The sequence below is a fragment of the Phalacrocorax aristotelis genome, chromosome 9, assembly GCF_949628215.1.
Source record: "Phalacrocorax aristotelis chromosome 9, bGulAri2.1, whole genome shotgun sequence".
Lineage (NCBI taxonomy): Eukaryota > Metazoa > Chordata > Aves > Suliformes > Phalacrocoracidae > Phalacrocorax > Phalacrocorax aristotelis.
Window position 1 is genome coordinate 35,071,464 of NC_134284.1, and position 23,049 is coordinate 35,094,512.

At 50.3% G+C, this 23,049-nt stretch overlaps 1 protein-coding gene across 4 annotated transcripts in view; it reads left to right on the forward strand.

Moving 5' to 3' along the window:
• The window catches only part of TXNDC16 (thioredoxin domain containing 16), a 42,923-nt gene that overhangs the window by 4,209 nt on the left and 15,665 nt on the right, over positions 1 to 23,049 (forward strand). For all 4 annotated transcript variants that reach the window (XM_075104323.1, XM_075104324.1, XM_075104325.1 and 1 more), the window contains exons 3-16: positions 2,220 to 2,423; positions 3,390 to 3,472; positions 5,388 to 5,461; positions 6,151 to 6,225; positions 6,563 to 6,684; positions 7,656 to 7,746; positions 9,441 to 9,597; positions 11,025 to 11,191; positions 12,293 to 12,353; positions 13,723 to 13,864; positions 14,659 to 14,805; positions 15,292 to 15,351; positions 21,020 to 21,188; positions 21,695 to 21,831. In XM_075104323.1, the coding sequence (XP_074960424.1) occupies positions 2,255 to 2,423; positions 3,390 to 3,472; positions 5,388 to 5,461; positions 6,151 to 6,225; positions 6,563 to 6,684; positions 7,656 to 7,746; positions 9,441 to 9,597; positions 11,025 to 11,191; positions 12,293 to 12,353; positions 13,723 to 13,864; positions 14,659 to 14,805; positions 15,292 to 15,351; positions 21,020 to 21,188; positions 21,695 to 21,831 (1,654 nt within the window). In that variant the 5' untranslated portion in view covers positions 2,220 to 2,254. The remainder of the gene's footprint in view (positions 1 to 2,219; positions 2,424 to 3,389; positions 3,473 to 5,387; positions 5,462 to 6,150; positions 6,226 to 6,562; positions 6,685 to 7,655; positions 7,747 to 9,440; positions 9,598 to 11,024; positions 11,192 to 12,292; positions 12,354 to 13,722; positions 13,865 to 14,658; positions 14,806 to 15,291; positions 15,352 to 21,019; positions 21,189 to 21,694; positions 21,832 to 23,049) is intronic.

A 23,049-nucleotide genomic window follows, 5' to 3' on the forward strand; every position in this document is an offset into this window, starting at 1 on the left:
TCCCAGCCCGTGGTTACCGCTGCAGGATTCCCAAGCAAAACTGATGCTGCACGAGCAATTTATGCCAACACAAGAGTTTGTGCTGGGTGTCTCTGGTGTATTTGGTTATATTTTAGGTCATCTACAGTGGCCGTAACCACCTTGCCTGGCTCTGTCTTGGAGATACGACAGTGAACACACCAACCAGGTCTTCCGTACCATCTATGCTGTGCTAGGCTGCCCTGTGGCTCGTGGTCTTAAGGGTTTCCCGGCAGTGACACATTGCTGGTTCACACATCCCTGGTATTTTCACACATCTCTGATAATCCTGCAAGTGGCTGCGGTACAGGGTTCTGGCAGTTTCCAGCCCTGTGGTGTTAATTTGATGTCGATGGAAAAAAGGTGACAGAGGAAATGACCTAAAAGCTGAATATTCAAGTCTGGATTGATGGGGCACAGGGGCAGACAGGGCTGATTTTGGGAGAGGTGCAAAAAGCAGCAGTCACACAGGGATGTGGAGAGGGCAGAAGGTGGATGCTAGAAAAACTACAAGAGCCAGAGGAGGCATGAAGAGTGATCGGGGCTGGGTAGAAGCTGGAGTTGGTTTTAAACTGCTGGCACCCTCCAAGTATACTGCCGTGAGGTCTTTGAGTCATTGAGGGCTGCTCCTCTTGTCTCCTTGACAGTAAGCTTCCCCATTTGACCTGGGCTGGTTCCCACATGCCAGGATTGAGTTTATTTTTCCATCCTGCTGTAGCCAAGTTTGTCTTTTAATAAACATCGCCCCCCCCGCCCTGATCTCTGTCCCCTCTGAAAGCCAGAGGAACAGATGGGAGGGCAAAGGACCGGAAACGCCTGGCACTTCCCAAAGCTGGAAGGGAGAGAACTAGAGCTTTTTACAGATGAAAATTAAAAAATTCATGCCTTTCTCAGCTCTGTCTTTGTTCCTTTGTGCCATTCAGGCCTGATCCAAGCACCCCACCTACATGAGAGGGACCCTGTGAAGGTTGAGCATGCCTGGCTTTCACTAACTCCCTGCTCTTGCAGCAAGGCAGAGGGGCTTTGCCTGCTTGTTTTTGAGCTTTTGGGTTTGGGTTCATCACAGAACAGCGATAGCAAGCTGGCAGTATCTGGGTGCTGGAGGGAATGACAGTCCATGGACACAGGGGCGTTTGTTACCGAAAAATGCTGCAGCTTATGACGCAAACAGCTTCTACATGGCTTCAATTCCAGCTTTGTCTCATTGTTGACCAGGGGCCAGCGATGCTCCAGCACACTCAGCAGCAAAAACCAATACCTGAAGAGCAGGCTGCGAGGAACCTGGTATTAAACAGGGGAATGAAGTGCAAAGAAGGTGTTCTCTCATCCTGTAGTAGTTCTCCCCATGAAGCTGTCCTGAGCCCCTTAATTTAAGCAAGAAGTGTTAAACAGCTGTGGCTGGGCAGCCTGGGGAGGGCAGCTGGTGAACCCTGGCAGCAGGCTTGCACTCTTGGTCTTTGCCCCGCTCTCTGAAGCATCTCACAAATTTCCTTGGCTCCTTTCCTAACCAGCTTCACGTGGAGACCCGGTGTGGAAGGGAGACTGCTGGGACTGCCCCGCAGCCTGGTGTGGGTCATGGGCTTTGCTCCCATGCCACCGATGTCAGAATAACCTGAGGCTGGACCAAGCAAGGTGTGATAAGCCTGAGGAGTTTGCACAAACCCCTCTCGCATTTGGTGTGGCTGAAACCCCGAATGGCGGAGGGATGGGGCAGGCACTAGAGGAGGGCTCTTGAACCTCCCCCCATCATTTGGCACGGTCTGAAGCAGGCAATATGGCCTGTACCTTTGTGAACACCTCTTTCAGTGGCACATAAAAGGCTAATGGCTTCCTCAAAGCTTTTTAACAGGAATTGGGACAGTTTGGGTGGGTTTTTTTTTGTATGATATGGCCACTGTTTTCTGCCTGTGTGTGTAATACGTGTTTGACTTGAAAGAAAAAAGAATAGGGAAGAAAAACAGCACTAAACTGAAAGCACGGAGGGTCCATGTGCTTGCAGATACTGCTTAAGGAAAGGGAATAGCCTTTTCTATCATCTTTACAGTTGTCTGAATCACCTGCTATTCTAGTGACTAATTCATGATGTCCTCGAGACGTTTGTGTCACATCTGGAAGTTACAGTCATCCTGCACCTACCTAAGTGGAAGGCACTCATATATATTTGTGCATATATGTGTATGGTTTTTATTTGTTTTTCCCAGCTGTGACTCTCCCGTGCCTGTAGCTGATAACAGCCATGTCAGCCCGAAAGGACAGATGGGTTTTTTCCTTCTTTTTCCTGCTCTTCTGTGCTTCCTCCATCCGGATGCAGGGAAGTGCAAGGCTGCTGCAGGAGCTGAGCCCCCAGGAGTATTTCAGTAGCTTGCAAGCCGGCAGAGCATCCCTGGCTTATTTCAGCCACAATGGTATGTATTTAGCAGTATGCGTTTACATCAGCCCGGGTTTGCAGCAAAGGCATGTGTGAGGGTGTGTGTGAAAGTGGGACAATGGGGAGGCAATTCTTGAGACTTTTAAACGCAAAGTGATTTTAAAGAGCTGGCCGAGCTCAGCTGGTGAATCTGTGTTTGCACAGCTCTGAGTGCTCCTGACAGGCAGAGACCTCCTGGGGTGGGATCTTTCCTGGCTGAGTCCCCAGGCACACTCCTTCAAGCCTCTTCATTAATTTTCTGGTTTATTTTCTGGACATACCATGGAAGAGAAACCCAGCCTCCTAAGGAGTTGTCCCCTCAAAGGGGCTGGGTTTCTCTTCCACGGTACCTCCCACAGAAAGGGGGATCCCCTGCACAGAGGGGAACTAAGGACTGTCAAGAATTACAGGGAGATCCTTGGCCTTGCCTTTCTTACTCTGCTCCTGCATGACCCCCAGGTATGGTCTCCCAGAGATATTGGCATGGGCTGAGACACCAACACGGCTCCCACGCCAGCATCAAGAGGCTGGGCTTGGTAGAAAGGAAGGTGGGGAGTCTGTGGGCGTTGGTGTTGTTGCCCATAGTTAGCTTTGCTTCAGTAAATACCTTACCCTTTTTGAGTAAGAGCAAGACCATATCGTGTCAAGCACTGTCTCAGTGTGTGGCAGGATGATGCTCTTGACTCTGAGGACCTGTGGCCCAGCCCAGCAGCACCCATCTGACAAAACCAGTCCCAGTCCATCTGCCTTCCCCAGCCAGCACCCAGCCCCTCTGCCAGCAGCACGCCACAGCTCCCTGCTTGCCCTGCTCAGGTCAGCTCGGATGTCCCGGGATGTTTGCATGGGGACCTCAGCATGCTGTTACCATGCCAGAGCAGAGACGGTGCTTGCCCTGAAGGTACTCTCAGCTGCCTCATCTGTAAGGGGAAGGGATGGAAACCAGGGGGTTTTTTTTGTGTTTCAGTTTCTCCTGGTGCGCAGCCCTTCTTGGAGCAGATCGAGAACTCAGCTGAGGCCCTCCAGGACTACGGCATTTCGGTGGTGAAGGTAAATGGGGATGAGGAACGGGACAGGCTATTTCTGCAGATTTATTTCTGCAGGGCTTCCTGTGGGGTGAACAGAGCTTCTCTTGACCCACCTTGGGGACTGACAGCAACGGGACCCCACAAGAAAGCAGGTGTTGGCAGACCAAGGCATCCCATTTTATCCTGGCCTTACATCTACTGCCTGTGGGTTGTGTCACACCTTCTGCCTGCAGGACACGGGCAGGTTCCTGTGTCCCAGAGAGGCTCAGTGTTGTGCCTGTATCTCCAGACACAGCAGAGGACTGGCAGTGCTGAGGGTCAGGCAGGGGCAGCCCTGAGCTTCTCCTGGGCTCCCAGTCACAGAATCCTGGACTGGTGGGAGCTGGAAGGGCCCTCTGGAGCTCATCCCATCCCACCCCTGCGTGAGCAGGCACCCCCAGAGCAGGGGCACAGGGCCGCGTCCAGGCGGGGGGTGAATGTCTCCAGGGAAGGGACCCCACAGCCTCTCTGGGCAGCCTGTGCCCCTGCTCTGGCACCCGCACAGGGAAGGGGTTTGTCCTCATGTTCAGGTGGAACTTGCTGCGTTCCAAATTGTGCCCCTTGTCCCAGCATTGGGCACCACTGAAAAGAGTCCAGCCCCATCCTCCTGATATTTATAGGCCCTTCAGATAATTATGAGCATTGATGAGATCCCCCCTCAGCCTTCTCTTCTCCAGGCTGAACAAATCCAGCCTTTCCTCCTAAGAGACAAGCTCCAGCCCCCTCATCATCTTTATAGCTCTCTGCTGGACTCTTTCCAGTAGTTCCCAGTTCTTGAACTGGGGAGCCCAGAACTGGATGCAGCACCCCAGATGTGGCCTCCCTAGGGCAGAGCAGAGGGGGAGGAGAACCTCCCTCGCCCTGCTGCCCACACTCCTTTCCATGCACCCCAGGACACCGCTGGCCCCCTTGGCCCCAAGGGCCCGGTGCTGGCTCAGGGTCACCTCGCTGCCCCCCAGCACCCCCAGGACCCTCTCAGCAGAGCCGCGCTCCAGCAGGTCACCCCCAGCCTGTGCTGGTGCGGGGGGTTGTTCCTCCCCAGGGGCAGGACCTGGCACTTGTTGAATTTCATCAGGTTCCCCTCGGCCCAGCTCTCCAGCCTGTCCAGCCTGTCCAGCCTGTCCAGGTCAAAACAGTTGATCAACATGTGCACATGGGCTGAGGGAACATTCAGCTACTCACATTTTTCCCCGCAGATTGGACTTTTTCATGGGCAACCCCGTGTATTAGGCTTAGCTGGCTGATCTAATCTGGCCTCCCAGCAGCTGGGTGGGTCTGTGGAGCTGCCTGGTCACTGCTGTGTACCTGTGGGCATGGTGCAAGGAAGAGAAGGCCCCCCAGCGTGCTGGACAGGAGGGCATCAGCCTGCTCGTCTCACGCAGAAGGTGGGACTTGCCCAACTCCCTCCACAGCTCCCTCCTGCCAGCTCAAAATGCAAAGAATGATGGATGGGTCAGTTCAATTCTTCTCAATTAAGTGCAATAAATATTTCATATAAAGGGGTTTTTAGCTGAAACTTTATGCAGATTTAGGTGAGGGAATGACAAATTCAGGCAAGTGTAATTAGATTATAAGAAGTGCTTATATATGCATGTGTTTGTGTTTAATCCCCTCCAGACACAGGCTGGGTTTGATAAGCAAGCATCAATCTGTCACTTTGAATATGCTGGGTGGATCATAAGATCTCTTGATCCTGTCTGACCCAGTTCAAGGCAGGCTGAGCTGGAGAACTGAAGTACACACTCCAGTCCCCAGCTCTGGACTGTGTTTTATTGTATTTTCTCTCCCAGCAGGTTTGGAAAGGCTGTATTGACACCCCTGAATGGAAGTGAGCTGTAGTGGTATGTTTGTAGTCATTTGTAGAGCTGAATGTCTAATTACATGGTTTCAATGTCTAGGTTAATTGTCCCAAAGAGGATGTCTCAAGATATTGTGGAGAAGAAAACGCATTAAGGAAAGCTTACCTGTTCAGGTGAGGGGGATTTTCTGGGCACCACACTATGATTGCTTTCCAGTGCAAATGTCTGGAGGAAAAACGCTGTCAGTGATTGGAGGGATGTCTGCACAGGAAGAGAGGAGCCATGAGGACGGCAGTGACATACAGAGTTCAGCGAAATCCTCCATCAGCGTTGTTCTGTCCTCGCGGCCTCTCACCACCAGGTCTCCCAGAGTTATGCTGTGTTTTGGATCTAGTCCTAGAAAGAAACACACTTCGGTGCTCCTCCTGTTGGTGTGGTTAGCTCGTCTGCCCTGGACGCAAAGGTTTAGCTCCTGGTCTCTCCATGGGTTGTCAGCTGGATCTTGTCCGTGTGTCAGCTCAGTTCTCATTGACTGTTGTACATGACTCACAGAAACATTTCTGCTGCTGGGGAGGGTCTACAGGGTGATGCTTGGTATATGAAGACCTTCTGTCAGTCTGGGCTAGGCTTCTCATCAAGGCCCCAGAAGCTGAGCGAGATGGCAGTGACCGAGGTGACTTCACTAAAACAGCATTGCCTGGACACCTGGTCCTATGAAATCCCCAAATTCAATCCTGACATTTTCTCTCCAGTCACACCTGCCAGCAGATATCTGGAAGTGTTCAGCAGGGTGAAAATTAATTTATTATGTGTAGCTAATCTTTCGTAGTTTCTTTGGTGATACTCTTTCTTCTCTCCCCAGAGGTAACATGCTGATCAGAGAGTTCCCCACCGACGCCTTGTTTGACGTGGACTCCATTGTTGCTAACGTTTTGTTGTAAGTACCGACCAGATGTATCTCTGTGAAATCCTTTACTTCCCATTTTTCCTTGTTGATATAGAGTTATGCATAAATACGAACCCCACATATTCCAGAGGCTGATCTCCGCCCAGCAGAAGGCTGCCTCTCTCTCTGGTATGATTTGACCCTGTTAAATCTATATCCTTGAGACGACTCACCAACGCACATCTGGGCAGTTGTATTTTGCTGTGAATCTTCAATCTGCCAGCAAGAAGCTGGAATTTTACCTTGTTTTTCACATCACTGTTACGTGGCAGCAAAGTCACTCTTGAAAGAAAGCAGTGCTAATGAGGTTTTTTTTCTGACTCCTCAGTGCCCTCCTCTTTAATGAAGTTAAATACGTTGAAACACTGGCAGATCTTCAGAACATTGAAAACGCGTTGAAAGGGAGGTCAAACATGGTCTTTGCCTACGTACCAGCTACCGGCACAGCAGGTATTAACACTCAGCTTTTCATCTTTGCTCTCCTCCCAGAGCCTTTTTTACTGAGGTACAAGGGAGCTGGGTTTCTGACCCTAAATCCTGCAAATGGAGGATCAAAGAAACCTGAAAGGGCCAACTAGACACAACTTCCCCACCTCTCTCTGTCTTGCTGTGTTTCCAAACGGATCGGTTGCAGCAGAAAAATTTTGCTGTGAGCACAAAAACTTTCAGGACGTGGAGGTGCTGGAGCATGTCCAGAGAAGGGCAGCGGGGCTGGGGCAGGGTCTGGAGCACAAGTGTGCTGGGGGGCGGCTGGGGGAGCTGGGGGGGTTTAGCCTGGAGAAGGGGAGGCTGAGGGGAGCCCTTCTCGCTCTCTGCAGCTGCCTGAGAGGGGCTGGAGTGAGGGGGGGGTTGGTCTCTCCTCCCTCCTCTTCTTAAGAAGAAATGGCCTCAAGTTGCATCAGGAGAGGTTTAGATTAGATATTAGGAAAAATGTCTTCCCTGACAGAGTGGTCAGGCCCTGGCACAGGTTGCCCAGAGAGGCGGGGGAGTCACCATCCCTGGGGGTGTTCAAAAACCATGTAGACATGGCACTTGGGGCCATGGTTTAGGAGGCCTGGGGGTGTTGGGTTGGGGGTTGGACTTGATGATCCTGGAGGTCTTTTCCAACCTTAATGATTCTGTGCTTCTATGATTCAGAGCTGGACTCGAGAGGTTGCTGTCCTAATAAATAAATGAACCCTTTGGCAGACCTCTGGTTATGCAGTAGAACGGGTTCGCTTACACCACCTGTGTGTTTACTGGGGGTCAGCAGCTGGGTTCAGCGCCAGTTACTCAGTTACCTTCATAGTGTGTCTTCAGACAGCTGTGGCTTTTTACTGAGAGTTTCTGAAAGCCTGAGCCTTGATATTTACAACTGGGAAAGATGAAGAGAGAGGTCTGGAGGGAGCTGAGATGAGTTGGGCTTGCTTTTCTCTTTCCAGAGCACAGAGCTGTGATGGAGGCAGCTTTTGTCTATGGGACTGTCCACCAGTTTGTTCTGACAACTGAAGCAACGCTGTTGAAAGACACTGGGTATGTCCAAACACACACCCACCCACGCCAGGTAGAGCTGCTCACGTGCGCTTTTTGCTCTACTCTTGGTTTCTCAGATCCCCATGTCAAATCTGGGATGGTGTTAGGATGTTATGCCAAGGGTGGACAGTCAGATCTGTTTTGCTTTTCCAAAACCAGCTGCTGCTTGTGTTCCTGGACTTGGACTGGCCATGTCATTTGTGACCAGTCATTGAATAGGATTTTACAGGAGATGGGCCTACTGTCTCCTTTCCAGAGCTGACTGATCAAACCTTAGCCATGGGTTTTCGGTGAGGCTGATATAGCTGATGTTACAGTCTTAAAACACTCAGCCTTGTGCTTTGCTGAGCGAGCCTGGCCAGCTGAGAAGGGTAGGAACTGTTATAGTGGGTCGGAGCAAAGCCCACCCAGCTCCATATCTCACCTCTGTGGTGGCCATAATGCTTACCAGGGGTGTGAGGGAATAGGTGTGTGTTGCCTGCAGCCTCCCATCTTCTGGCAGTCAGATGTTTAAGGACTTGCAGGGGTGGGAGCTGAACCTGTATCATGGTGTTAACGGCCACCAGAATTTTTTAAACACATTTTTACTTTTCACCTCCACAACTCCGGGCAACAGTGAGTTCTGCAGTTCAGCTGCGTGAGACACGGCTCCCTGGAGCTCTGCATTTGGGAATTCCCACCCAATGGCTTCACTGGAGCTGGCCGGCTCAGGCCATCCCCTTCCCACGCGGGAGGAGCTGCATTAGAAGGGCAGATCCTCCTATGCGGCTTGCTGCTGATGTGACCTACTGCAGTCAGGAAACTGAGAGGGAGCAAGGTTGGAATATCACAGAGCACGTTGCATCTTCAGCAAAGCATTTATACAACAATTTGCCTGCTTTCACAGGTGACACTAGGGCGTCCTTGCAGGGTCACGATCAGGGATAGCATTTTGTGGCTGCCACTAGATGGCACGGTTGTCATTTGGACAGGAATTGGCTTCTTTATGCTTAAAGCAGGGAGGACACCAGCAGGCCACCTCCTTAGCTGATGAAATGGTGGTAGCTTCACCGACGTGAATAGCTTTCAGCCAACCAGGGTGGCAGGCTTCGAGGTGTTAACACTGCACCCTGCTCTTCCATAGAGAGATCTTAAAACCCTTTGCAGAGAAGGTGATCCCTGTTGTAGAGACGGGGAATGGGTGCGTAAGGAAAGTAATGTGACCACCCAAAGCTGACCTTCAGGCTAACCAGCGATGGTATCAAAGCAGGAACCACTAACCAGGGAACTATCCAGGGAACTCGATCTCACTGCTTCCTTTGGTGCAGCCAAAACCAATGCTGTTATAAGGTGCAATATCCCTTATACAGTCTGTAAGATGTCATCAGTGAGGTAAAAGACATAAGCAAAGCTGTACTTCAGCTGTCCTCCTCTGGCCAGGGTCTCCACTGCAGTGGCACGGCTGGTTCCGCTGAGAAAAGTTCAATTTGTGTCCTTCTTGAGCCAAATATTCCTGGATTGAGGTCATTTGCACCCAGAGAGCCAGAGTGTTTATTAGATGGCCAGCACAATTTTGAAAAGCACCTGGACACAATTGTACCTATCAGTAGCAGGGCTCTTGAAGAGGTCCCACAAGCCTGCCAAACCCTAAACAGGGTGTTTTAAAACCCGGCAGTGGATGCCTAGCTCAGCATGGTTTTTGTTTTCTCTCACAGCAATGATGAGTCTGATGTGTTGTCTGCTCGGCTCTTGTTCTGCCACTGCCAGCAGGCCACGGACTTGGCGCAGCCCTGCAGGAGGACGGCCATGGGGCAGACTCTGACGATGCTCAACATACACAGGCACCTCAAACTCATGGGGGCTCCTCTGGTGGTATGGCTGGGGAACAGGAGCTACTTGGGCTGTTTGGTGTGAGGGCAGCTGGGGTGGATGTGAGGACGAGGGAGGTGTGAGCGGAAGGTAAGGCTGAGCGTCAGAATCTGCCCCTTCCCTATGAAGTTAATGACAAAGCTCCCAGGCTGGGTCCAAGCAAGGAACAGGCATGGGGCTGGATGGGAGCGACACTCATTGCACTGCTCAGCTTCCTTACACCTTTCCGGGGAGCCCTGGCACCCATGTATGCTCTTCTAGTTGTCTGTAAGCACTATGAGTGGGAACGGGGCGGAGGTGCCCCTTGGACTTGGACATCAGGGAGGGGAGGGGAGAGGAGAGGAGAGGAGAGGAGAGGAGAGGAGAGGAGAGGAGAGGAAAGGAGAGAGCACAGTTCAGTTGGAAGGGACCTACAACAATCATGTAGCCCAACTGCCTGACCACTTCAGGGCTGACCAAAAGTTAAAGCAAATTATTAAGGGCATTGTCCAAATGCCTCTTAAACACTGACAGGCTTGAGGCATCAATTGCCTCTGCAGGAAGCCTGTTCCAGTGTTTGACCACCCTCTCAGAAAAGAAATGCTTCCAAATGTCCAGTCTAAACCTCCCCATGCGCAGCTTTGAACCATTCCCACATGTCCTATCCCTGGATCCCAGGGAGAAGACATCAACACCTCCCTCTCCACGTCCCCTCCTCAGGAAGCTGCAGAGAGCAATGAGGTTGCCCCTCAGCCTCCTTTTCCCCAAACTAGACTAACCCAAAGTCCTTGGCTGCTCCTCTAGGCTCCCCACAGGAGGCTCTGCACCCTGGGGAGTTTGATACCAGTCATTCCTGCCTTGGTGAGCACAAGGGGCTTGAGGCTCCCTCCTATCTCCTTTTCCCACTGGGCAGGGAACTTCAGCAGGCCTCCAGTTCCCACAGGTGACATCTCTGCCCAGCCAAAAGGACGGGTGGATGAGCTGGGAAGTGCCGCCTTTGGCCGGCCCCCTGGGTTAGGCGCGTGGAGGGAAGGCACTTCGTTGAGCAGCTCCGTGCTGTCATGAAGCAGCATGTCCAAGGCAGGAAGGGAGAAGATGCCAGCTCTTGCATGTTGCGGCTGCGGTTTGCAAACTGCTCTGGGGAATGGATGTCAGGTAAATAAAAATTAATGGAGATTTGACATCTGGAGTTACTAAGTCACAAAAAACATGCATAATAAAGCCCAGGTTTTTAACAGGGAGGGTCGTGACAGGTTGGAACAGTTTAACCAGGGTTGTGTGGGTTCAGCTTTGATGGAGGTTTTAGAATTGGGGTTGGAGGCTTTTTTCTCGAGGGTATCCTTATTTCTGTGGCTGGGGAACACATGGTGGCTCAGGCTGTGGAGGGTAAGAGTTGAGGTACCTTCAACAGCATAGAGATGTGCTGCAGTATAACCATGTCTCTTCTCCAGACAGAGGTTGCTGAGGACCCAGAGAAGGTTTCCACCGTTCACTTACAGCTTGGGCTACCACTTGTGTTCATCCTCAGCCAGAAAGAGACCTACGAGGCTGACAGGAGGACAGCAGAGTTTGTGGCCTGGCAGCTCTTGGGGAAAGCGGGAGTTGCTCTTTTGTCCAGGTATTTGCTCTCAGGTGTTTTGGGGTTCTCCTTGCTTCTTGTGGTGTTCCTGAGCTTGGTTACCCCACCACCAGGACAATAGTCAGTGGTCTTATTCAGATTTGTATCAGAGGCAATAAAACTAGGTTATATCCTGTGAGAGAATGTCACATTTAAGGACGTGTCCAGAATCAGATTAGGTTGGTTTCAGACTGGCTGAAAGTGTTTGAGGCTTTTGCTGACTTAGAAGTGGAAAAACAGTCAGACTAAGAGATATTTTGGAAAGGAAACTTAGCTCAGATGGTATTTTGCCCTCGGATTAAGGGCACAAGATCTGGTAAAGGAGGTGGACTGCGGGTGCTGGGACATGGCAGGGGTCTCTGCTCAGTAAGTGGTGCCTCCTCAGTCAACAAGGGCTCTCATGAATTAGACCAGCACACTTGTTCCCCAGGAGGACCGGAGGAGACACTTGTGGCTGGCCGTAGGGCAGCTGTGCTGTGGAGATCTGTTTGCTTCCTCTGCAGTCGACCACTGGTTGCTTATCTCTGCTCTGTGGGCTCAGGAGTAGCCTGCGTACACCAGACTGGCTTGTGATTGCAAATGCTTCTGTGGTGTCTTGCCAAAAGAGGTGTGCGGCCCCCGTAAGCGTGGTTGTATGGCCTTTGGGGATGTCTGCTGGCAGCCGTGAAAATGGGAGGAGATGGAGGAAGGATGGGTGTGGGCTCTCTTCTACCAGCTTTCTGCCACCGTGGTACCTCCCTGTACGTAGGCACTTCTTGGCCATATTTACTCATGAGCTGAAATCCACCAGCAGATCAGCTGCACTGGGACGTGGCTACCAGTGCGTGGGCAAAGACCCAAATCACAGAAAGGGAATCCAAGCCCCTTGTGAAATAAGCATATTGTGTACCACACATGGTGTCAGTCCCCCCAGGTCACTTGGAGCCTATTTCTCCACCGTTGATGCTGATTCTGCGTTCCTGCAAGTTCTCTGGGCACTGAAGCACGCCGCCGTGAAGACGTGGTGCTGCTGAGAGAGGCGGGCTCGCCAGCCAGGCAGGCTGAGCGGAGGGGGTGATCTTGCATATCACACCATCTAATGTTCACTTTGTATTTTGAAAGGGACCTTGTAGATTTGAATATTCTGCTCCGGTCAAACGTCGCTCTCAAGACACCAGATGAGGTTAGATGCTGGATTTCTTTATTGTACAACTCTTGTTTCCCTATCTGGGCATGGTGCTCTTGAGAGGTGTTGGGGTGTTGCTCACCTCTGTTGTTATTCGTCAGCCTTCACAGAAGCTCAAGGGGAAGTGTCTTTCCCTAGATGCACGCCTGTATTTGGAACTGCCTGAGTTTGGTACTGCAGAGCAATCGTGCCTACTCACCAGAGACAAAGGAAACTGTTTATTTTGGGTTCAAAATGTAGGGTGACATCTCCGTTACACCTTAAGGCAATGGAAGGTTGTGAACTACCTAAGGTAGTAGTCCAAGTGCAAATTCCCCAGAGATTTGGACTTCTAAAGGCCCTTGGCCCCTTAGGAAAGGCATTCAAAAGATGGGGATGAAAATGAGTGAGAAACTAAGAGCAAACTAAGAGCAAACAACCAAAGGTTTGTGCTGAACTGATGTAACCACATGCCTCTGGCAGTGATCTGGGGAAAGGGCAGGGTGTAAGTTAAATGAGGTTGATGAAGATGAGCTAAACTCTGGAGGGACCTGACCCAGCTTGTGAGGCAAGATGGAATTCAGCGCCAACAAATGCCAGGGAGCACACATTGCCCCAGATTACCTGGACTGTCACACTTGTGATTGCAAAGTTACAGGATCAGACCTGAAACTGAGTGTCCCCTGAGGGCTTCCCCTGCCCTGGTGAGAGACGTGCACGTTGCGCTTCTCCTGTTAGAGCCAATGGGAGGTGCCAGCAGTTTGTCATTTCTCTCGGCTCATTATAAAATTCATTTTCTCTGAAGTGCCTTTTGCTGAGACAGTGCCAGAACTGGTTTTAAGCCGACAAGGTCTCATTTCTGAGAAATACATTTTGCTCTTTCTTTCCATGGGTTGGCAGCCCATGTACACTTGGGAGCACTCTTCTTTGTTGAGCTCTGTGAGATAAAGGACTTTTTGTGCCAGTTTCCGAGGCTGTGATGGGCTGCTCTGACCCAGCCTCACCCCTCTAGAGCAGGGACAGCCAAATGGACCCTGTACTTCCCCGCTCCCCTTCACTGTTTGGCCACAGGCCTTTTTCTCACAGTGGTGGGTCCAGGTTAAGACGCTGGGAGGTGGAGCATGTTCACTTTCACCACAGGATCCCACATAGCCACAATTTCTTCCTGGCAAGGAAAAGTCAGTCTGGAGTGAGAAAAACTCAAGCGCAGGTGAAATTGGATCATAGAAACACACCCCAGAAGCTCCCCTGTTTGGCAGGAATCTGTTGACATACCCCAAAAATAAGGAGTTGGGTGACGGTGCCCAATCAGCCTTGAGTTTGGTTTGCAGACAGAATAGGCAGAGGGTGATGTTCTACCCCCATTGATTCATTCTGTTTTCTTTAGGGAGAGCCAGTCAAATACCTGGTCTTGGAAGACACTGATGAAGTTATAACCCTGGTGGAAGATAAGAACAAGGTTGAACAAATCCAGGAGGATGAAGAGGAGAATGAGGAAGATGAGGATGAAAAAGAGAATAACAATCAAGGTGTGCAACTAAACAGTGAAAAGCTGATTGTCATCAGGTAGGACATGCAATCAGCATCTGCTAGAGACAGCAAACGTATGCTAAAGCATTAGAGAACACTTTTGCAAATCCATGGCAAACCGTCAGAGTCACATCAAGGTTGTACAAAGTGACTCTCTTATTCTCTGCAGATCACTGAAGTTTTGTGACAGACAGGCAAAATTTTTAGGGAAAACACCAGGAGAGAAAATCAGCAGCTGTTAGAGGAACAGTTGCGGAGGTGCTGCGTGAGGGAGAGGGGGGCTTCTGCGTGAATGCATCCAGCTTCACAGTTTAAAGTGCACCCAACGCTGTCTCCTCTTCAAGCATCAGACAAAGCACCTCAGAATTATCAGTCCCTTCGGAAAGGTTTGAGACATGTTTTTTCTAAAAGCTGTTCCAGACTTGCCTTCCCCAGGAAGAAAACACTGGCCCTTGCAATGCTTCCTTGAAAATGCATTTGTTTTGTATACAAAATTGGTTTTGTTTTAAAAAAAAACCTGGTGCAGGATGCTAGAGGAGCCAACATGTTTAAAGAATAGTGTTCAGATCAGAGGGCGCAACTGGTGTGAGATGGCATAAGTGCATTTCAGTGAGTTTGCATGTCTGTGCTGGTGCCTCCACTCCCCCACACGAGGCAGTTACTTCTCCCCTGACTGACAGTCACCGTGTCTCTGCTGAGAGGTGCTGGCTCACAAAAACGCGCTGATGGGGCGGCACAAGGGGCTGCAGTTCCCTCTGCCCTGTGTTCATGCCTGGCCATGGGTCCCTTGCAGACGTTCAGGATGATCAGGTGGTGGAAGCAGTTTCCAGGGACAAGAAGCGAGAGCTGCCCCTGGAGCAGATCCTTGTCCTGACGGAGGAGACCTTCCACTCTGCCCTCTTGGAGACTGCCCGGACAGTGGTGCTGTTTTATGCCAGCTGTAAGTATGAAATGTGGCCTGGCCGTCCCTTCTATAAGCTTGCGCTGCTCACCACGCTTTCCATTGTATGGTGATCCTGTAGGCAAGTTTAAACGACAAGTAAGTGCCGCATCCTGCCCAGTGGGCCTCCACCCACTGTTAGCAATCAGATTAAATCAGTTCTCATCGACTGATATGGTGTGAAGACAGTATCTCTCAGTATAGTAGATACCGATGTTTATAGGTGTTTAACCTTCATTTTACAGGGACTGAATGTAGGACATGAGGGGAGATTGTGGTAGCATGGGCTCATGGGATAGCCTAGGCAACCTGTTTGCTGTCTGCTGCGCAGAAGCAGAAGTCCAATTTTCCATATTTCTTTCAAACTTTTCAGAGCTTAAAGCAGCCTAGGATGCAGAGAACAATAAAGTGACATTGTCAGAGAGCAAGATGGGGCTGGTCTGTCACTTGTACGTCCCTTAGGGCTGTGTCTCTCCTGTGTTTCAGGGGAGGCAGTGTCCCTGGCAGTGCTGCGGTCTTACACCGAGGTGGCTGATCACCTGAAAGGTAAGGTGCCACAGGTCTGAGTGCTTTACAGCTGGTACGTGCCTGCCCTGACAGTAGGAACCAGAAGACTGGGAAGATATTGATGGTACCTCACTCCCACACCCACTAAATGCTCATTTTTTTTCCCCTCAGACTTTTAAGGAAGGCATACCCATCAGGTTGCTTAGGAAAAGTCCTTTGTTTCTTATTTAGGGATCTTTGCGGTCCATTTGTGCCTCTGTACAGTCACGGGACTGGGAACGCAGCCTTCTGCCTTATGTTGTTGGTGTAAATTGGTACACACCAGCTGCCCAAACTGCCTCGCAGCTGGGACGGCGATGTTGGTGGGCACAGTGACAGCGTGGTGGGTGATGGCGATGGTGGTGGTGATGATGATGACGGTGATGTTGGTGGGCACAGTGACTGCGTAATGAATGATAGTGATGGTGGTGATGATGATGACGGTGATGTTTGTGGGCATAGTGACAGCGTGATGGATGGTGGTGATGGTGGTGATGAAGATGATGGTGATGTTAGTGGGCTCAGTGACTGCATGATGAATGCCCAAGAGCATGGGGAAGGCCAGGGCAGAGCACCGGCAGCAGTGGGTGACACAGGGTGGGCTTCGGAGCGAGGAAGGGCAAACAGCAGGCACCGTAGCCTGCATCATGGAAACAGGGTCCTGTTTTGTGCCCCTCAGTGCTAGGTCCTGCACAGACCAAGGAGATGCAGTATGTGCTGCACAGCAAATCAATCTGCGCGGTGGCCCATCAGTTCTCCTGGCCTTGGAAGTACTTGATCTGGAAACAAGCAGCAACTGGCCCCAGCTTTGGTGGAAAGTGTGACAGACAGGTGTGGGCAGGCCCAGATCCACCAGGGCAGGACGGTGTCAGAGGAAGAATTCACAATGATGGTGCCTTCAGGGGCTGGAGACTGCTTAATTACATGGGAAGTCTCACAGACGGCCACAGAACTCCATAAATAACACGTGACGGTGAAGAATCAGCAACCCTTAAAGAGAGCACACATTGGGTAGTCTGGTAGTAATGGCAGGAGAGGGTGATCCTTCAAGAGGGTCTGGGCAGTTGAAGCCCCAATTCAGCTTCATTCAGGTCTTCAGCCCCATCCCTCTCTACAGTTACTGGAAAGAGGTGGGTTCTTCTGCACATCCATCATTCCTACCTGGGCTGAATCTCTTCCAGAGATGCCTCTTTCTTCCCCTGGCTGCAGGGGACGCTCAGGTGGCTTCATCCCCAACTCATTGCACCACAGCACGGAAGTCACATGGATCTGGGTGAGAGCTGTTCTGGCACCTCTGGAGGTGGGTGGTGCCTTCTCTTGGTTTTTCTTCTTCACCAAGGCTCATTTCTCCTAGTGATGGCACTCCCTTGGGACTGGGCACCATGTCCTGCAGAGTTTCAAGCAGGATTCAGGCTGGGCTCTCAGCACTGGGGACACATACCGAATCTGCAGAGGACCCAGCCAGCTTTCTGGGAAGCAGATGGAGTGGGAGTTGCTTACAAGAAACCCTCCTGGGAACACTACAGACAGTGCTGTGGTTTGGATGAAATCAGTTCTGCATTCATAGTTTGCAAGAGGCGAAAGTCATCAGCAGCTTTGATCTGGACTGAAATCACAGGAGTAAACAGGAAAGGTCAGGGAGGGTTGTTGTTGTTGTTAGAGATGTTATGGTTGTTGATGGTTTGGGGTTTCTTTTAGACTCCCCAGTGGTCAGACCAGCTAGAGGAGCCACCTGGGAGAGTCAGTGGATGAAACCCAGCCTCTTCCCAAGCCAGTGGCCAAGCCTTGGCTGATTCTGTGTGGCCAGGCTTTCACCATATGCTTTTCAATTCATTTGATAACAATCTCGGTATGTGGAAGTAGCAACAGACAGATTCTCAACAGAGATTAGAAACTGATTGGGGTCAGGGCCTTTCCTCTGTGATCAGTGAGGACCCATCAAAGACTCCCAGGCCAGATGTGACCTGTGGAATGACTCCAGAGGATGGAGAACAGCTGCATTAGTGGATCTGGAGAACCTTTGTCTCTGCTGCTGAGAGAGCCTCAGCCACAGGCAGGCTACCAGGGGAGCTGGAAGTCATAAAAGGATGGTGGTTCCTGGGCTATCAGTTATGGCCAGGATAAGGGAAGATACAGCAGTGCAAGGGAAGGAATTCTGGATCAGGAAGAAGATCTTGAGCTATGCAGGACTGAGAATAAAGTATGGGGTATGGCTTCGGGGCAGTCTGCCAGATCCATCAGAAGCACTGGTCGGAAAAGACCTCTAAGATCATCAAGTCCAACCCCCAGCCCAACACCCCCAGGCCTCCTAAACCATGGCCCCAAGTGCCACGTCTACACGATTTTTTGAACACCCCAGGGATGGTGACTCCCCCATCTCTCTGGGCAGCCTGTTCCAACACCTGACCACAAGCCCAGATGCCGTTGGCCTCCTTGGCCCCCTGGGCACTGCTGGCTCATGCCCAGCCGGCTGTCAGCCAGCACCCCCAGGGCCTTCTCCACCGGGCACTTCCCAGCCCCTCTGCCCCAGGCCTGGAGCGTTGGATGGGGTTGGTGTGGCCCAGGTGCAGGACCCGGCACTGGGCCTTGTTAAACCTCACACAACTGGCCTCGGCCCATCGATCCAGCCTGTCCAGGTCCCTCTGCAGGGCCTTCCTACCCTTGAGCAGAGCGACACTCCCACCCAATTTGGTGTCATCTGCAAACTTACTGAGGGTGCACTGAACACCCATATCAGATTCAGAGGACAAAAATTCTCACTGTTGCTGGTTTTAGTAGCATCTAAAGTCTCAGAACAGAAGGATATTGTCTTCCTCTTTCACCTTTCTTCCCATCCAGCAGCTCAACAGTGACCACAGGGCTGAACAGTCTGTTGCCAAGTTACTCAACTCCTGAAACTGGTGCTGATAATTAATAGTGTGGTGTAGATTGGGATGGGAGAGTGATCATCCTGTACAAGGTGTTCCTCAGGCCAGATGGCAATCCTTTGTAGCACTTTTGGTACATAATCCCCCGAGGCAGTGTCCAAATACTGAAACTCCTATTTGAGTTAACAAGACATCAAAGCCCTATTTCCATGTCATTATTTTTCAGAGTTGTGCAAGACACAAGATTGTGTGGTAACAGATGATAAGAACCAGCTATACTGGATCAGAGGTGTGAAATAAATCCAGGGACAGGCTTTTAATTTAAGACGTTATTTCAGAGCCTGGAGAATGACACAAACCATTTCTGCTCTTGTGGAGTGTTTTGACAACGCCTGACTGAGCAGAATTGCAGCCCCTTAGCTCCGTGGTGCTGTTAGCTTTTTCTGTACGTGAGTTTGACGCAAGACAGAAAAGCAACAAACTCCTCATGTGAGCTGCAAAGCAGAACCTAAAATTAAAGTTGCGGAAAATGGTCCGGTGGGATGCCAAGGACATAGGGGTCGGGGATAGGAACACATGCTAAGGTCACCTCTGCCTTCACCCTCGTCTGTGGAGATGCCTTCCCCATCCCTGGCAGGCATGTTTCCAACCTGTGATTAAAACCCTTCCACAGGTTCTCGGCCAGAGAGACTCAGCTGTGCTTGGTCCTCAGTAGCTTGTTTTAATATTTGGTCAACCCTCGCTACCTGGGGATGGGTTGTTGCCCAGCTGGCAACAGAAAGTGATCTCACTGTCACCTCCAGAGCAGACTTTACATATTGTTAGATTTTGTTGTTTCTTTCTTCCAGGCAATTTCCAATCGAAAGAAACACAGTTCTTTGGGTTTTTTTCCCAGAAGCCGTGTCTTCCAAACTTCTCCAAATTCTCTCTCATCTGCTTAATCCTTTCCAAAAATATGCTTCCCAGCCCGACTTTCTGGGCTCCGCAGAGGTCTCGCCAGGACAGAAGAGTATAGTTTTCCTCCCATGTCTTGCAGACACTGCTGAGAGTTCATCCCAGAATGAGCTTTGCCCTTTTCTGCATCACTGATGATATCTGTGCATCCTGCCTGTCATTACAGAATGCTGCTGCTGTTACACTTTGCCCTTCAAATTGCTTTCTGGCCCTCTGAGATTGGGATCACTTGCAGATTGGATGTGTGTGTTTTATTCCATCAGCCAGGCCTTTAATGAAAATAGTGATCAGAATCAAACCCGGGACAGACAGAGAAGAAAGCTTGGCTGGTTTACTCTGCTGTACTCTTGAGAAATCCTCATCGCCTGCCCTGACCCTGGTTTCTGAAGGATGCTTTGCGATGGTCTGCCTCCATGTGTGTACTTGTCTCCAGGTTTCATCCCATCTTTCCCATGTAACTCTTGAATCGTCTTCAAACAAATTTAGGGAAGGCATGAAGATTTCTGAGATATGGCATTCCTGCAGTGGGCATGGACGACGTATGGCCTGAGGACTGTACACGGCCCTGCTGTCCTTCGTCAAGCATGCAAGTAGGTAGGAGGCAGGTTAGGCGAGGCTGGCAACCAAGGGGTGGTGGCTAGTGAAGCCGGTGGTGGTTCACCTCCCAGCTGGTTAGCACAGGCTTAGCCGTGGACCAGCAGCAGCGTGTGCCGGTCATCGCCCAACCTGCAGATGAAAGAAAGGCTGATGAGGACATGCTGGAGCTGCAGGCACTGTGTCTTGGGCTCATGGAGAGCATGCAGGGAACCGACCTCCATTTGTTTCACTGTTTATGAATCCTTTGAGTTTATCGCTTTGGTGAGACCCATAAAAAGCTTTTTTAGTACCAGGAACCAAAGTTGGACTGACTGCTCTGTAATTCCCAAGTGCTCTTTCTTTCCCTTACTTGTGAGACCCCAGGCTCTTTCTTAAGGTCCTAAAGGTACCTTCTAGTGGCTTGGAGATGAGCCCCTTGCATAGGTAGGATAGGGTGACTGTCATCGGACTGCCAGCCTCTATTGCTTCTATCACGTCTATGTGACCTTTAACTGCTCCTCATGCATTGGGCTCCATGGTTTAGGTAGAGCAGACGCTTTTCAATACTGGGCACCTTAATAAATGAGAAAGCCTTGAATACATCAGCCTCCTCCATGGCAAGCTTTATCTTCCCTCTTTCCTGTAAGCAGGGGCCTGCATAATTTCTTTGTCTTGGCCTTATTCCTAAGGTATTTCCAGTACCTTTCCTTACTGCCTTTTATGCTCCTGGACAGTTGCCTGAGGGTTTCATGGTGTTCCTTTGAGTAACCAGCCAGATGTGGATATCTCTGGGAATTTCCTTCGGAGAAGTACAACCGACCACTTCCCTGAGTTTATTCTCTCCGTGGTTTGTTGTTTGGATCAACCCACTCCTGCCGGGGTATTTAATACATTCGCAGGCTAGAAATAGTTACTATTATGCTCAAAAGTGTAAGGCATATCCATGAATGATTTCAAGAGGGAGATAGCCTGTACTCAAAGGGATTGTGTATGTGGGGCTGGATTTTGACATCCTGCCCACATGAAGCAGCATTTGACTCAGGAATGGTCTGGCAACTTCTCAGTGGTAGCCCACCTGGGCTCGCTCCGTATGCCTGCAGTGTGTTAGGATCCAGCCCTACAGGATGCACACCAAAGCAAATAGGAGTTCTGGCAGCATTAATACAAATATATGCAATAATATCCAAAGAAGCTCACAAAAAAGAATCTCTTTTTGAATAATTTCTTTTTTTTTTTCCATATTATTAGTATGCATTTATTTTCCATTCTAGGAACTCGGGGGATTCTGCTCTCTCGGGTAAACTGCTGGGACTGGCCTGGCGTTTGCACAAAGGAGAATGTCACTCAGTTTCCTACCATGAAGATTTATGAGAAGGGAGGGCGATCAGTGATGTACAACGGCATGTGGGGAACCGAAGAACTGACCAGTTTCATCATGCTGTAAGTTACAGAGTCCCCACACAGTAAGACTGGCACATCTGCTGGATGATATTCTGGATACTTTATGGCCTGTGTCATGGAAATCCTTTTTGGAAAAACAATGTCAGATCTGATTGTAGACCTGTTTTGGAAATTGGCTTAATAACTGTTTGTGCTTTTCAGCGTCAAGGAACATCTGTTCTTGGACAGTGCATCTCTCTGTTGTCATTGACCGTCTCTCTTTGCTGGGATTCCTCCTCTGTTATTTTTAATGGGGATCCCAACAATCTCAGAGGAACTGGTTTGGCTCAGGGCTGTTCTCTCTTCCCCATAACCAGCTCCAATGCCTTTCCGTGACCAGGCGTTGTCCTTTCTTCCCAGGCGAGTGATTTTTGTCTCTAATGAGGCATAACAATTGTCATATTGGCTTGGGGCATTGTTGGATTGAGGTTGCCCTTTTGTCTCTTCATCCCAAAAGTGAAGGCGGCGGCTGCCTATGTTGATGTTGTTTCTCTGACTTTCCATAGGAACCAAGTTTCCTGCCCTCTGAGGCTGGCCACGATTGATGAAGCAGAAGGATATTTAAGAGGAGAGTTTCCACCTGAGCTGTCATCCTATCACCACACTTCGCTTCTAGGAGTATTTAGCACAGCCACGAGTGAAGGTTAGTGTGGTATTTGTGGGTTAAGCACTCAGCTTCATTCCTGGTGGGAGAGGGATGATTCCAGGTGCCTGAAGTTCCTCTGTGTTTCATTTTCTCTAAGTGCGTTTGCTCACATCACAGCCTGCCTGGCACCACCCTTTTTATTTTCACAAGAAGAAGATAGCAGGTGATCCCAGATGTGGGGCCTAAAGTCCATGTCCTGGCTCAGGGGACATTCGGTTGCCAGACACATTGACCCAGTGCGGTAGCATCTAACAACCCCACAGAGACAGAGAGATGCTGCTTGGTGCGGCCCAAAGCAACGGTGCCCTGGGCGACCTGCCTCTGCAAAGAAATTTTTGCAGATGTCCACTCTGAACTTACCAAGCCACAGTTTGTTCCTGTTGTCTCTCCTGCCCCTTACTGTGAGGAGTTTGGTCTGTCCTCTTTATGAGTCCCCTTCAAAGTAGTCATAGGCTGCCATTAAAGCCCCTCTTAGCCTCTGACTGAACAAGCCCAGATCCATCAGCATCTTCTTGTAGTCCGTGTACGACATATCACAACATACTCTTTCCACTTCACCCTTTCCACTCTTGGATTGATAGTTATCTTGCTGACTCCTCCTGCAAATGCAATAGTCCCAGTCCTTGCAACCAACACACAATCCAAACCAGTTTTTTTAAATAAAAGCAAAGCAGCAATAAGGTAAAATACCAATTTCTTACATCAAAAGGAATGAAATGTGAATAACTCAGTGAAATCCACTTGTGGACTTTGAAATAGGTGGACACAGCCCCCAGACTGGTGGACAGCAGCTAGAAATGCTAAGCAAAGTTACTGGAAGGAGGATTCTGAACTTGTTTGAATTTGTCTCACTTTGTAGTCTCGGTCGGTGTAGTCCTTGACCAGTGGCTGAAACCTGGAGCGGTCATGCTCTCCCTCCCCTGCCTGCTGCATGGGGTGCTGTTAGACACTCCGATGCAGCTCCAGTATCGTTCGTTGCATGCCATCGCTGTGGCCCAGGATCCATTGGGTTTCCACAGCCTTTCGGAAAGATAGGAAAATTGACCCGAGAGCTACGGTGATTTTTCATGTGACAATTGTACATGCTAACAAGGGAGAGGGTTTGAAGTCAGTCTGGAAAGGGAACAGCAAATCCACAGTGCAGAGCTAGGACCTTCCAATCCCACAGTCTCTCAGTTACCATCTACCCCGGAGAATTATTGCATTGAAAAAGGA